Here is a 13,231-nt window from a genome sequence, read left to right as displayed (position 1 = left end):
ACCGATATGACATATGACATGATGTAAAAATATAAATACCTCAATCTAATAAAGTCTCACATAGACACCATTATTGGCAACTATTATTATTCAATCATAGGCACATGGTTCTAATTTTGTTTCCTGGAAATATCAATATTGAGATGGTATACATGATGAATCTCGGATAGGCAAATGTGTGAATTGCATTACATGTGTTAGAAAATCAATGTATTTGAATGTGTGTTTGTAATTGGTTTTCTGACTTTTAATTACTAAAACAGGTATATTCACTTTTAATATATTGTGATGTTGGTAGTATTCTTATAAGACTGTAATTTGGCTGTAAATCATTTATAAATTGTATTCTTATAATCAGACTTTTTGAGTTTGACGTTTTTCCAGTTTAGTATTATAGATTCTGATTTATGCATTTCAAGTAACCATACATCTTAATTTGCACTTATAGTTCTACAAGCAAAGAATGATGGTCGACATGGATGATGTTTTGTTGAATGTGGGACAAGGAGAAGTGTGGTCACAGGTTCGATTCCTGATTGGATGTTTTGGCATGTGCTTAAGCTTAAGCAGCCAAGTGATACTATGGCATAATCTCGCATTATGTCCAGCCACCATAATTGTAGTTTATGGTAATTGATAAGTAGCTGACTAGCTGCAACTCTTTGTATATTGTATATTTGTACATTATTATAAGAAAAATAATCCTCTTTGTATACAAAAACGTGAAATCATGGCTTCACAACAGCATACTAAGAGAACCACCAGGTGTAGTTCACCAGGTTGTTGAAACCATTGAAGGTACTAATCCGTAATATTAATTCTGTTCCTCACCATTAACAGATCTGTCGAAACGCGGGTGAGCACTTATCTAGTTAATGGTCCAAACCATGTTCTTTGTTAGTTCACATCAGGAGGCAACAATTTTATTCAGCTGAACCACCGTCATGTTATCGAGAAAGTAATTTAGTATGTTTAAATATCACATTGCTATAAGTATTTTTTGGCGACCCATTTGATATGTTTCTTACCTTTTGTTATGTGACATGTTTGCAGTTTGTTGTGCTTCTTTTACTGGACTTCCAACCCTCTACAAGTGTTGTCCACTGTCTGCCTCTTTTGTTGTGAGTGTGCCCGAAGGTATTTGTCTGTCTATTAGTTAGTTTTTTTGTTCATCAACCTATGACTTCCATATGTTTTATACTTCAAATATTTATCTTTTATGACTGTCTCATCCATTGTACACTACCTCTCTCTATAGCGTAACATTACCAAATTGTAGTGTTTTGATTTTGCAGTTGGTAAGTAGGTCTTCTGCATTTTGAAATTTTGTTAGAGGTTGTGTTCTATCATAGTCTCTGTATCTAGGTTTGCAATGATATATCTAGAGTTGTTATCTCTGTTCAGCTATTCACCTTTTATTATAGTAAAAACACCTTTTAGTCTATTTGATCTCATTTATGGTAGATAATCACAATCTCACTTACAACAGTTACACTCTCAGGTACTCATCAGTTTAGCATATCAATTTTGTATTAATAATTTTAAAATGTTGTTGGTAGCAGGAAGGCGGCAGGAGGAGGGGATTGATGGCAGAGGGATGACATGTTGAATGGGTGTTCAAAGAACCAGCTATAGCGACCTTAGATTAGTGTTTTTTAGTTTAGAGTTTCCTCGATTGTAATAAATACTTTAAAGATATTTATATATAGTTTGATTTTGTAGCAAATTAATTTGTTATATTTGGTGCGTTTGGTATTTGATTATTTGAAATATTTGAGAGGAAAAATATCTGGTATTTGGCTGGTATTATTTAAAATATTTGAGATTTTAACCAGGGTTAACATTTACCAGAACACGTCTAATTGATAACACGTCTAATTGATATTGGGAAAACGTGTAATTGATCACACGTCTAATTGATACCGGAAACACGTCTAACTGATATCGGGAACATGTCTAATTGATAATTATACGTGTTAATCTAATCAATTAGACGTGTTTCGAGAACACCTCTAATTGACAAAAAAGGAGGAACACGTCTAAATGGTACTAATTAGACGTGTTCAAGGGACCGCACTATATGTCATCAGCAATTCTCCATCTAGACGTGTTGAAAAACACGTCTAATTAGCCTTTTTAACACGTCTAATTAACGATTTTTGTAGTAGTGAATTTTCAAAATGAGTCCGTTGAATGTTTGCGTAAAAGTTCATCACGGAGGTGAATTTGATCGAGAATTGATGAATTATACACCTCACGAAACACGTGATTATTACATTAATGTACGTGAGTATCGTTATTTTTTTAGTTTGCTTGAAGTTCTCCAGCGAGACATACCATATCCTTTCAGACAAGTTTGGTATTTCAAAAAACCCGACGTTCCCGCCACGCTACTTGAAGATGACCACGATTATTATGCTTTAATTGGAAAAGCTTTGGTACGTAAGCAATCAATTACGCTTTATACCGAATTTAGGGATGAAAGCTACGCCCTTTCTGAATCGCTAAAAGAAGTTGCTTAATCTTCGAGTAGCAATGGCGGATTTCAGCAATATGATATTCGCGATTACTTAGATTGATGAAGGTGCTTGTTGAAGATAGCCGTTAGAAAAATAATGTAATCGTTTTAGGAACTAAGCTGTTTTTTCTATTTTTAGGAAAATAATGTAATCGTTTGTTTGCGAATGAATGAAATAAACGGCTAGTTTTTATTACTAAAAATAAAGTACAATAATTTAAATGACTAAAAAAATACATCAATTTGAACGAAATAATAAAATACATAACAATATATTAATCATCAATATTAATATTAGCAGCACGAAAATAAGGTGATAAATTCCAAACGTACTCGGTTAAATCTGACTCCAGCCGATTGTGAACTTGCCTATCTCTGATTTCCTTAACCATGGCATCTCGATCCCTCAAATCCCTTTCTAACCGAATAGGTCGGTTACTTGGTGCAGCAATCATTCTTTCATCTCTTTTTGAAATCACAAATCCGTTATTTTCTTGAATCATGTTATGTAATACAACACAAGCGTACATATGCCTTCTAATTTTGTTGAAATCTATAGATCTTGCCGGAGTCTTTAACATTGCAAATCTACCTTGTAGTACTCCGAACGCACACGTTCAATATCTTTCCTTGCACTTTCTTGAAACCGTTTAAACTTTTTACGTGGTTCGTCAATTGGATTGTGGGGCGCTTTGACCAACATAGCCCAATTTGGGTATATACCATCACATAGGTAATACCCTCTCTCGTAGTGATGGTCGTTTACATTAAACGGTGAAGGTGGAGCAGTGCCCTCTTTTATAGTGTTAAACAACGGTGAATAATCATTGTATAACCTCACAGTAGCATCTTCACGATCCCTTGGAATATAAACCCGTGTTCGAGGGACTCGTGAACTACTCGCTTCTCCCTCCACTTCTTCTTCCGTTAAACTCTTGACAAAATTAACCACCTTTTCATCATCGGAATCATCAACTATTTGTTTTACTGTCTTTCAAAGAGCAACATATTTTCAACATGATAAATTTATATTATAATTGGGTATTAAGTAGTTTTACTGTACATAATGCATAATATTAGTAGATCTATTACATTGAATGGTAAAAATATCGACGACTTATTGGTTTCAGATGATGACGGTCTTCCAAGTCAAATTATGTGAAAAAACAATACTTGTATAAATGTTTGAACCTGATTACATTTAAATTACCCTGCGCAACAAGGCATGTTTACCATTAAATTGATTGAACAAAACCACATTGTACCAGCTAACCAAAGGACCATATTCTCTCAAATCACTCCATATCTGCTTGGTAGAAAATGGAACTTTCTTATTATCATTTGTGACCCATAAAGCCTCATCAACAATGTCCCTGACAATATTTGGCACAACCAAATTTGCAACCTCGTGGTACTTTCCACCCCACTCCGCATGCCATTTCTAATGCCCATTCTCAATCATGTTTTTCAGTTTTAAATTATCAGAGAATCTAGCATCATATATATCTCTCCTGTTAATAACATATGCCAAAATACAACTTTCAGCACTATCATGCCGAAAAGAGAGAGTACTTGCATCCCCAATCTTCGAGAAAACGAGCAAAAGATCCTTGATTTTATCTCTAATAACAAGCAATTGCTTCCATCCCCAACTGTCTGCAGCCTTTCCAGAAGCTTTTGTCTTTTAATTTGACCAAATTTACCCATTTGAGCCACAGAGAATTCTTTTGAGCAAATATTTTCCAGATTTGCTTCACCAATAAAACTTCATTCCATTTCTGCAGAGATTTTAACCCCAATCCACCTTGCTCTTTTGGTCTACAAAACCATCTTCCAAGCAATTTTGGCTTTCCCTTTTGAATTTTCCCCTTGATTCTGTAGGAAACCTTCTAAATCTTTTCTATATCATTTATCACTTCTTTTGGTAACATGTAAACTAAAGCCCAATAAACATGCATAGAGGCAAGAACAGAACTAATGAGTTGCAACCTCCCAGCTTAAGATAATGTCTTATTCTTCAAGCAATTAATTCTGCTCTTAATCTCATCAATCAGCCCTTTTCTATACCCAATCTTTTAGCCAATAGGGGAGCACCAAGATACTTCATTGGCAAAGAACCAACAGTAAATGGTAAAATTATCAGAATATATATCATTCCTAATGTTGATGTTGATAGGAAACACTTCCAAAGAAAATGATGCTTTTCATCAGATTAGGAGCAAGTCCAGAAACATTAGTGAATTCATTCAAACTCTTGTTCACCAATTCAATAGTCTGTATCTCCATGGCACAACACTAGAAGATCATCAGCAAAGCACATGTATGATAATTGCATCTTCTTACACCCATAAATGATATCTGAAAGTAGCTGCTTCTTTAATATTTTTAGTAATGATTAAAGTCAATACCTCCTTGCAAGAGGTCTCAGGTTCGAACACAAAATAGCCCAGTGGTTGGGGCTCTGAATTCCTTGCAAGAGGTCTCAGGTTCGAATCCTCTGTCTAGGACGAATATTTTGTGGTGGCCAGAAAAGGGTTGGAAACAGCCAGAGAGTAATCCTGCTGGGCTGCGTACATCAGAGTATGGGGTCGGATTACCTACCCTCCCAGGTAGCCCGAACAGGGAAAACCTTCTACCTTTACCTAAAGTCAATACCTCCGTGACTAAAGTGAACAAATAAGGGGATATAGGATAAAGTAAGAAACGATGAAGATCAAATTTACGCACTTGTGGTTTTAAAGATAGGTTTTAAAGATAATTTGAAGCCAAGATGCAATCCGGTTCCCTAGTATACTGCAGGCTTGAGTTGATTCAAGCCTGGATGCAACAAGGTTAGTCAGTTAGCACTATTCCAGAAAAAATTAAGAACATCACACTCATATTTGAAGTACTTAAAGTAAAAATACATTTTGAATATGAATTTTACTAACAAAGGAATTACTTTAAAATACACCAACCCAAAAAAGCCTTGTTATGTAATATTACAAAATGAAATAAAATAGATCAAAAGTATTAACAATTTAACACGAAATTTCTTCTATTAACACAAGTTCACAGAAGCACACTACATGTTAACAAGCTATGGCTTGGAATCATGATCAAAAAAGCCTTTTTAGCCGATTCATGTACACAATTTTGATGTGCAAATGAATTTTTCGTGCACATCTCGTCCATGTCATGTTTTGTATCTCCAAGATCTGCTCTAATTTGGTGGAGAAGGGCCCGTCAAATTTGTTCAGATCACGATGATACAAAAATAAGAAATTAAATGTGAAACATTACGAGACATGATGCTGAAATCAAAGATTGTACAAAGAATATGACAGGAAGCGTTGGTTTTACTATGTTGTTGATGATTGCGTTTTTGGTTGAATGCCATTGTTTCTCATGTAGGTTAAAAATTGTGAAGGTAGTTCTGCTAGTAACGATTGAACAACCGACATTTCTTCACCTGCAAACAAAGAAAATTTTTAACATTTAATAATTGTAAAAAATTTTAAATTTTTAAAAATGACACACATTAATTTACCTTGTACATCTCTGAATGGAACGAACTGTACAATATCTCGCGATGCGACACGCCCCGTTGTACTTTTAAGTTTCTCGCCTTTATCTGCATCCAAGATCTGCATATGCAGAAAAATGAACACGTATCGATAAACTTAGTCCCAACTCTATGTTAGAGTAATACTTATAACAGCCTATGACATTATGCAAAAAGGGCGATAAAGTAATTTTAGTACCTCCATCTCCTTAAAGTCGGCCCCACCAACACCGACAATGAGGATTGACAATGGCAAATCAGATGCCTTCACAAGTGCATCCATTGTTTCCTGAAGATCGGTTATCACTCCGTCCTGTGATGTAGCCATTGAGATCGAGGATATATGAGTAAATTTACAAGGCTCTTTCTCAGAATGGGTCAAAAATTACCAATTTGACCCATTAGACTTTATAAATGACACCTTAAAGAAAAGACAAGACTTCTTTGAAAGGTGGTTAACAAATAATGCATACCGTGATGATTAATAAAACGAAATACTTGTGTTCATTAGCTGCAACCGATTGGCTAGCTATTGATGCTGCACAGGTAATTACAGGTCCAAATAGGGTGGGCCCTGCAAGTGATACATTCGAGAGGGCTTGTTCGTATGCAGTCATTATACCTTGGATACCTGCAACCTATCAGTAAAAGAGTGACACAATCGAATAATTATGCTTGCAACTAAAACCTGAAACCAGTCTAAAGAAAGAATAATTACAAAAAAAATGAAAAATATTTAAACGCTTCATATAGATTCTTGAATTGTTTACCGTAGAAACGGTGCCACTGCTTCCGTTTAGGTTGAAACAATGGCTGACAGGTCCGTCAATTGGGCGTGCTCCAAAACCCCATGCCGGGAACTGTTTATCATGATCATAAAATTGCAGTACACCACCAACATCTTGTATTGCCTAATATAGGCGAACGCCATTAGCATCTTTTATAGAATTTTCTTAAATAAAATTCTTATAAAAAAATGGTTCTTACTTTCTGGTATGCATTTGGACGTCCAGAATAGTCAATATAATGCAACGAATCTGGCAGGCGAGGATTTCCATTTGATGCTGTATATGGATTTTACAAGTCAAGCAGCATAAGTAATTGCCCAAGTTCAGAATAAATACAAATAATAGATAATGAATTATAAATTAAATTTAAATTATAATATAATAGTAATAAAGAAGAAATAAAGAAAACAAATTTGTCATGAGAAACTAGCAAGGTTGTAAAAGTCGCGAGTCGGGGACGCATCGGTCGAGACCTAAAAAGGACGCGTCGGCCGAGTCGGGGACGCATCGGTCGTTGACCAACGTTGACTTTATTAATAATATCTTAAATATATATTTATATATGTATAAAATAGTTGATTCTGTACCATAAATTTCTTAAATAAGAACTTAAATGTAAATACAATCAAACTTCAAATTCAATTAATGTTACCGAGTACATAATCAGTAAGGACACAGAGAAAAGAGCGGTCCAATAAATGAAAACAAACCCTAATTTTAAAACATATCACATCTTGACGAAAATTTGACCGATTTTGACCGTCTTTGACAGACTTTGACCGAACTTTTAGCTTTGACCGTCTTTTGAGTCGTTTTCAGAAAAACGGGACGGAGAACCCAAAAAAACGACGCATCGGCCGACGCGTCGGCCAAGTCGACCGACTTTTACAACACTGTGAGAAAGTGAAGACAAGCGACAATAGCCTACCCCTCCATGCAAAAGGGAAAAAAGTGGCATTGAGTTAAATATTTACTAAAGTCAATGAACTTTATTTACTAGATAGACCACAAAGTTACTAAAAAAAAAATATATGACCCATATTCTGTGTAACATGTGATGCAACTAGAGGTGGCCAGTTCAACCCGATTGCATATAAATGTATCAGATATGGATTGTGATTCATCCTTAATCAGTCAAACAAGCAAAAAAACACAGGTAAAAGGAAACCAGTTCAAATGGGTCAAACTGATTGAAAGTCGTCCAAAGTTAACAAATTTACAATATATAGATGTCACTCAAATTAAGTATATATATAAATCTTTAGACTATATCTTCTCAACATGTCACATTATATGGGAAGTCAATTAGGTAAAGTACCAAATATATAACAATGGTTAGACTATAGCATTAATACCTGTAAAATCTATAGCCACCATGAAATTCATTTCACATCCACCAAAGAAGTAATCCAGGAACGTATGATGAATACTTTCAGAATACTTTTCCACAAATAATTGACTCTTTAATACCTGTATTATGAAATATAAAAATTCGTTAGACTAAAGCTGAGTTATATAATCTATAAATTCATACAAATGCATGTACAGAGATACGGATGTGTTGTTAGGACCTTTGTCTGATGATCTTTCCCAACAATAACAGGTAAGAATAAGTTCTCCCCCTGCTCACTAGAATATAGTTGTTCTAGTTCAGCAAGTGATTTTTCAACTTTACTGCATGGTTCAGATGAATGGAAAATCAAAAGAAAAAAAAAAGGATTAAAATGTGAAGCAAAAGAAGCACTTGATAGAAATAGAAAAAGGCTTCAAAGATAACGATGTTGTCTTACCCAAGCAAATCATGTTTTCCACTACTATTAAAGTTAAAGCACTCGATAATCAATGGACTATCCTGCATAGTTTCAACTAAAAATCAACATTTCATTATTCATTATTTTTATTATATTTCTGTGGGACTACAAGATATTCAGATTATACCTTGCTGCCGATTTGTGATATATTCAAATTAATTGGTTTCCATTCAGGCTTTAAGTTGTTTTTCAAAACCTCTGTTCTACAAATTGGAATAGTAGCCCCACTCACCGCATGTTTTGAAATTACTAGAAAAGGGTCCTGTAGAGATCAAAGTAAATGAATTAATGTATTTATTATAATTATATCATTTGAACAATAATTAATTAGAAGTTTCTTACACTTTTAGAAAAAAAATCTTTATTATCTAAATCTGAGCACTTAAATGTTAACTCTGCTGTAGTCTTGGAGACAATTTCTACTTCTGCATGAACAGTGAGCTGTCCGAGTTTATTTGAATTAGTTGGCTCTGCTGAGTTAGCAATAGCCACAAGATTTGTGGTCCACGATCGCTTTGGATCAGTAACTATCTACAATACAGATAAATCCATCAACAAATTTAACTGCAAATTTAATTACATATACAGGTAATCAAGGATAGATAAGAATATCAAGAAATCAGTACCTAACTAACTCGATGTGATACCTTAAGATAAACAAGAACTACCCCTCATAGGAGAGAAATTACTATTAATATTATTTTTTAAAAATAAAACAAACTTACTATAATTTTTATAGACTCAATACCTGAGACAGAGTACAAGTAGCCTCTCCCAGATATTGCTGATCATCCAGTTTAAGCGTCTGCATCATAAATACAATTGTGAATGTTACATTGTATAAAAGGAAACATAAAAACAGTATTTGAGTAAGAATCTGCTTTCTAACTACATCGTATATCTATGAAAGCATCTACAGTTTTTATTGACTGCTCAAGGCAAGCAACAAGAACCATAGTTTACTATCTTCACACATTAATGTGTATCCCCTTCATTTAATCTGGAAATAGCCAGTTACATATACTTTACGATTTAACTTGAACACTCATGCACAAAATAACAAAATAACAAAATAACAAAATAAATCTGGCATACTGTTATGTTGCTAATCTTAGCTGACAGAAATGATCAACTTAAAATCATCATTTACTATGTTTGGCAGGCGCTACATGATCAATGGCTTCCAATTATAAAGGTTTTAGTTTCTTGATGAATCGATACCTTTGTTTCTGGGTCATCAATGTGGGAATCAACATCGTACACGCGAAACCTGTGATGTAAAAAATCGGTCATGTAAATAAAAATCTGTATGAAAAAAGAAAATAATTATTAAAAAAAAAAGGAAGACATACTAGCACTTACAAGAGTGTCTGAACCGTCTCAAAACAATAAGTAACTTTTATTTTTTTGATCCAATGGGGATCTAATGAATTTAGAACAACTTCAGTACGGCCAAGCTCCAGCAGTGAACCATCCTTTCCTTTTATATACACAATTGCCATAGGATCGCTCTACAAACAGAATACACACACGTAACACATCAAACTGCAGTTGGTGGTCCTATTTTTATCGTTATTTGTACTAATCCTGACATTACATATTACTATGTATACCTGGTAAACGGGTCAGGTTGGGTCAGTTTGGGTAACGGATCAAAATGGTTTTGGGTTGAAATGGGTCATGGGTCAAACGGGTCAGATTTTTAAACGGGTCCAAATGGGTCACAAGGAACATGAAAGATCTCTGCCTTAATATTTTTACTCTTTCTGGTATTGCCATTTGCTAGAAGAAGTTCTTGTTTCATTGTCTACCATGAAGGCCACTCATATTGTATACTTTAGTGTTTTGTGAAGGTCAAAGTGTCGCTTATCTTACCAAGGGTGTTATGACCCATTAGTGCATAAAATATTTTTGTCATGCATCAGATTATTTAATAAATTGTATCAAAGGTACTTATCGTTGTGAAAAAAAAAAAAAAAAAAAAAAAAAAAAAAAAAAAAAAAAAAAAATTATACATGTTACAGTATAGCAAATAAGATTATCATTCACCAAGGTGGTACACCAGCTACCAATTATTCGTAAGAATGTGATTAACTTACCTTTGAAAGCACATCTCTGTCACGTAACTTTGAAGCGGATAAAGATAGCTGTAAACAAGTTTTCAATAGTATTAGTATGACAAATGCTACACTCGTGTTGCCAGAATACACAAGGCCACAAAATAAAAATTAACTTTATACGTCCTTCAATTCAAGGAAGGAAAAGAGGTGTATATTATATTTCGACATTAAATACTCTTTAGAAGCAAGTACAATGTATCTATGTTTTGACTGGAGAGAGTATACAACTCCTGATAAATCTAATCCTTTGCTTAGAGTAAGCATAAACTCTCTTTAGTTAAGTAACCGATAATTTCTAATCGCTTTCTAAAAATGTGATAAACCTATTTACACGATAACATACATCACTAAAAGGTAGAAGCTTTTCCCTGTTCGGGCTACCCGGGAGGGCGAGTAATCCGACCCCATACTCTGATGTACGCAACCCAGCAGATTACTCCCTGGCTGTTTCCAACCCATCCATCCCTAGCCACCACTAAATATTCGTCCTGGACAAGCTTTGAACATGAGACCGACTGCAAGGAACTCATGGCCCCACCCAGCTATCTAGTGATGGACTGATGGTTGAGTGAATATATCACTTCTCTAGAATGCCTAGTGATTGCGAGCTGATGCTTAACACTTAGTTCCTTAACGGTATGTTAAGATAAAACGAGTATCTACTATTTATTATAAAGTGTAAGTGTAACATAGCAACATTACATAAAGAGGATGCTGCTACAACCACACATATTTTGCAAAATAACTTTACATGACACATCTGATAACCAATCGAAATCATTTTCAATTTCTCTCTAGTGATTTTCTTTCCTCCATTTAATGGTCAACATGATAATTTTTTTGTTAAATTTGAGTGAATATATCATTTCTCAAATATAAATTGATATATGTATAAGTTTACGTAAATGTAAATTGTATAGATCATATAGAAACAGAGTAATTACTAGGGGGCAATAATGCATATATTCATCCAAAAATTTAAATCCAACTAGCAATTAAAATAATAATTATTAATAATATTAATAATAAAGTAAAAGAATGTTTTAGTGAGAGAATTGAGTAAGAGAAAGAGTACCTCGATCTGATAAGAAAGGCCGTTGTAGCCGCGAGATTTGAAAAAACCGTCAACGGCTTCGTTTGGACCATGAGAATTGGGAAGATGCGAACTGCCGCCGACGGCGAATTGACCGTGACCGGAGTTAGAGAAGCAATTGCCCATGGATAGTAGTCGCCAGAGTAGTTGAAGGAGCTGGAAATTGTATTGAAATTGCTAAGAGTTGAGTGTATGTGTGTGAGAGAGAGAGTGGAATATATTTACAGTTATGCAAATGAATGGTCCCACATGTATATGCGAAGACCCAAAGTAATATCACGTTGTCTTGAAAAAAAAAAAAAAATACATGAAAGTAAATTACTAGCTTTAGTGGCATATTTTCAATTATGTGAAAGAAGAAAGAAGAGAGTAAATCTTTATTGAAGAATGGTGTACATACTGATTACAATCGATAGCACATTTATAGTATAATAATTCACTGTGCAATTAGGTGGAACAGTAATATCCGTGATCCACCAAATTTGTTGATTCACCAAATTTTACTTTATCAAAAGTAAAATTGTCGGCCACCACATTATGATTTATAACACTCCCCCTTGACGACAATTTTGTTTCATGAAAAATCAACTACATGTTACTGCCTCGTTAAAAACCTTGCTAAAGAAAAACCCAGTGGGATACAAACTTTAGCCAAGGAAAAAAGAGTGCAGCATAGAGTTGACTCCCCCTCAAGTAGACATCACTGAGTCGTCACATGTTTTGAACATGCCTCATGCCAATATTGTGAACATGCATTCTGAAAATAGCAGTTGGAAGTGCTTTGGTGAAAAGATCGGCAGAGTTTTTGTTGGATTGAACATATCTCATTTCAATCTGGTTGTCCTTTGATGAGATCTTGAGTGTATGAGAAGAATCTAGGAGGTATGTGTTTTGTTCGGTCACTTTTGATATACACTTCTTTCATCTGTGCTATGCAAGCTGTATTATCTTCATAGATAGTTGTTGGACTTTTATCGCGTTCTAGTCCACAAGAATCAGTAATGAGTTGTGTCATTTATCTCAACCAAAAATATTCCGGAGTGGCTTCATGTAATACAATCACTTTGGCATCATTTGATGATGTTGCAACAAGTATTTGTTTTTGAGAACGCCATGGTATTGAGTGCCTCCATTTAGGAATTCATATCCAGTTTGAGATTTAGCTTTATGTGGATTAGATAAATAATCTGCATCTATATAACCAAACAAATCTTGTTTCGAGTTGTTAGAATAAAATAATTATAAATCAGTAGTTTCCCGAAGGTATCAAAATATATGTTTGATCCCATTCCAATGTATTTTGGTAGGGGCTGAGTTGAATCTTGTCAACAGATTAGCTGTAAAAGAAATGTCAGGT

The 13,231-nt window shown here is 34.5% G+C and overlaps 1 protein-coding gene across 1 annotated transcript; it reads right to left on the bottom strand.

Moving 5' to 3' along the window:
• Positions 1-5,376: 5,376 nt before the first annotated feature.
• Positions 5,377-12,047, bottom strand: LOC139846726 (protein BONZAI 1-like). Its single transcript, XM_071836211.1, has 16 exons — positions 11,857-12,047; positions 10,761-10,808; positions 10,024-10,172; positions 9,883-9,931; positions 9,410-9,466; positions 9,004-9,192; positions 8,789-8,923; positions 8,641-8,702; positions 8,422-8,524; positions 8,206-8,320; positions 7,050-7,126; positions 6,833-6,973; positions 6,536-6,700; positions 6,262-6,375; positions 6,048-6,144; positions 5,377-5,969 (listed from the first exon to the last, which is right to left on the bottom strand). The coding sequence occupies exons 1-16, from the start codon at positions 11,998-12,000 to the stop codon at positions 5,860-5,862; spliced, it is 1,755 nt and encodes a 584-aa protein (XP_071692312.1). The 5' UTR covers positions 12,001-12,047; the 3' UTR covers positions 5,377-5,859.
• Between the last annotated feature and the right edge of the window lie 1,184 nt (positions 12,048-13,231).

Source organism: Rutidosis leptorrhynchoides, chromosome 5 (assembly GCF_046630445.1).
Source record: "Rutidosis leptorrhynchoides isolate AG116_Rl617_1_P2 chromosome 5, CSIRO_AGI_Rlap_v1, whole genome shotgun sequence".
Classification (NCBI taxonomy): domain Eukaryota; kingdom Viridiplantae; phylum Streptophyta; class Magnoliopsida; order Asterales; family Asteraceae; genus Rutidosis; species Rutidosis leptorrhynchoides.
Note: the sequence above shows the minus strand (reverse complement) of the source record. Positions and strands in the feature narration are given on the sequence as shown.

What these genes read in the sequence shown, in the direction of transcription:
- LOC139846726 (XM_071836211.1), bottom strand. Translation starts at nt 12,000, where the DNA reads ATGGGCAATTGCTTCTCTAACTCCGGTCACGGTCAATTCGCCGTCGGC. An exon ending in GGAAAGATCATCAGACAAAG is followed by an intron (nt 8,321 to 8,421) that starts GTCCTAACAACA and finishes TTCATAATACAG; the next exon opens with GTATTAAAGAGTCAATTATT. An exon ending in GCAGTGGCACCGTTTCTACG is followed by an intron (nt 6,701 to 6,832) that starts GTAAACAATTCA and finishes TTTTACTGATAG; the next exon opens with GTTGCAGGTATCCAAGGTAT.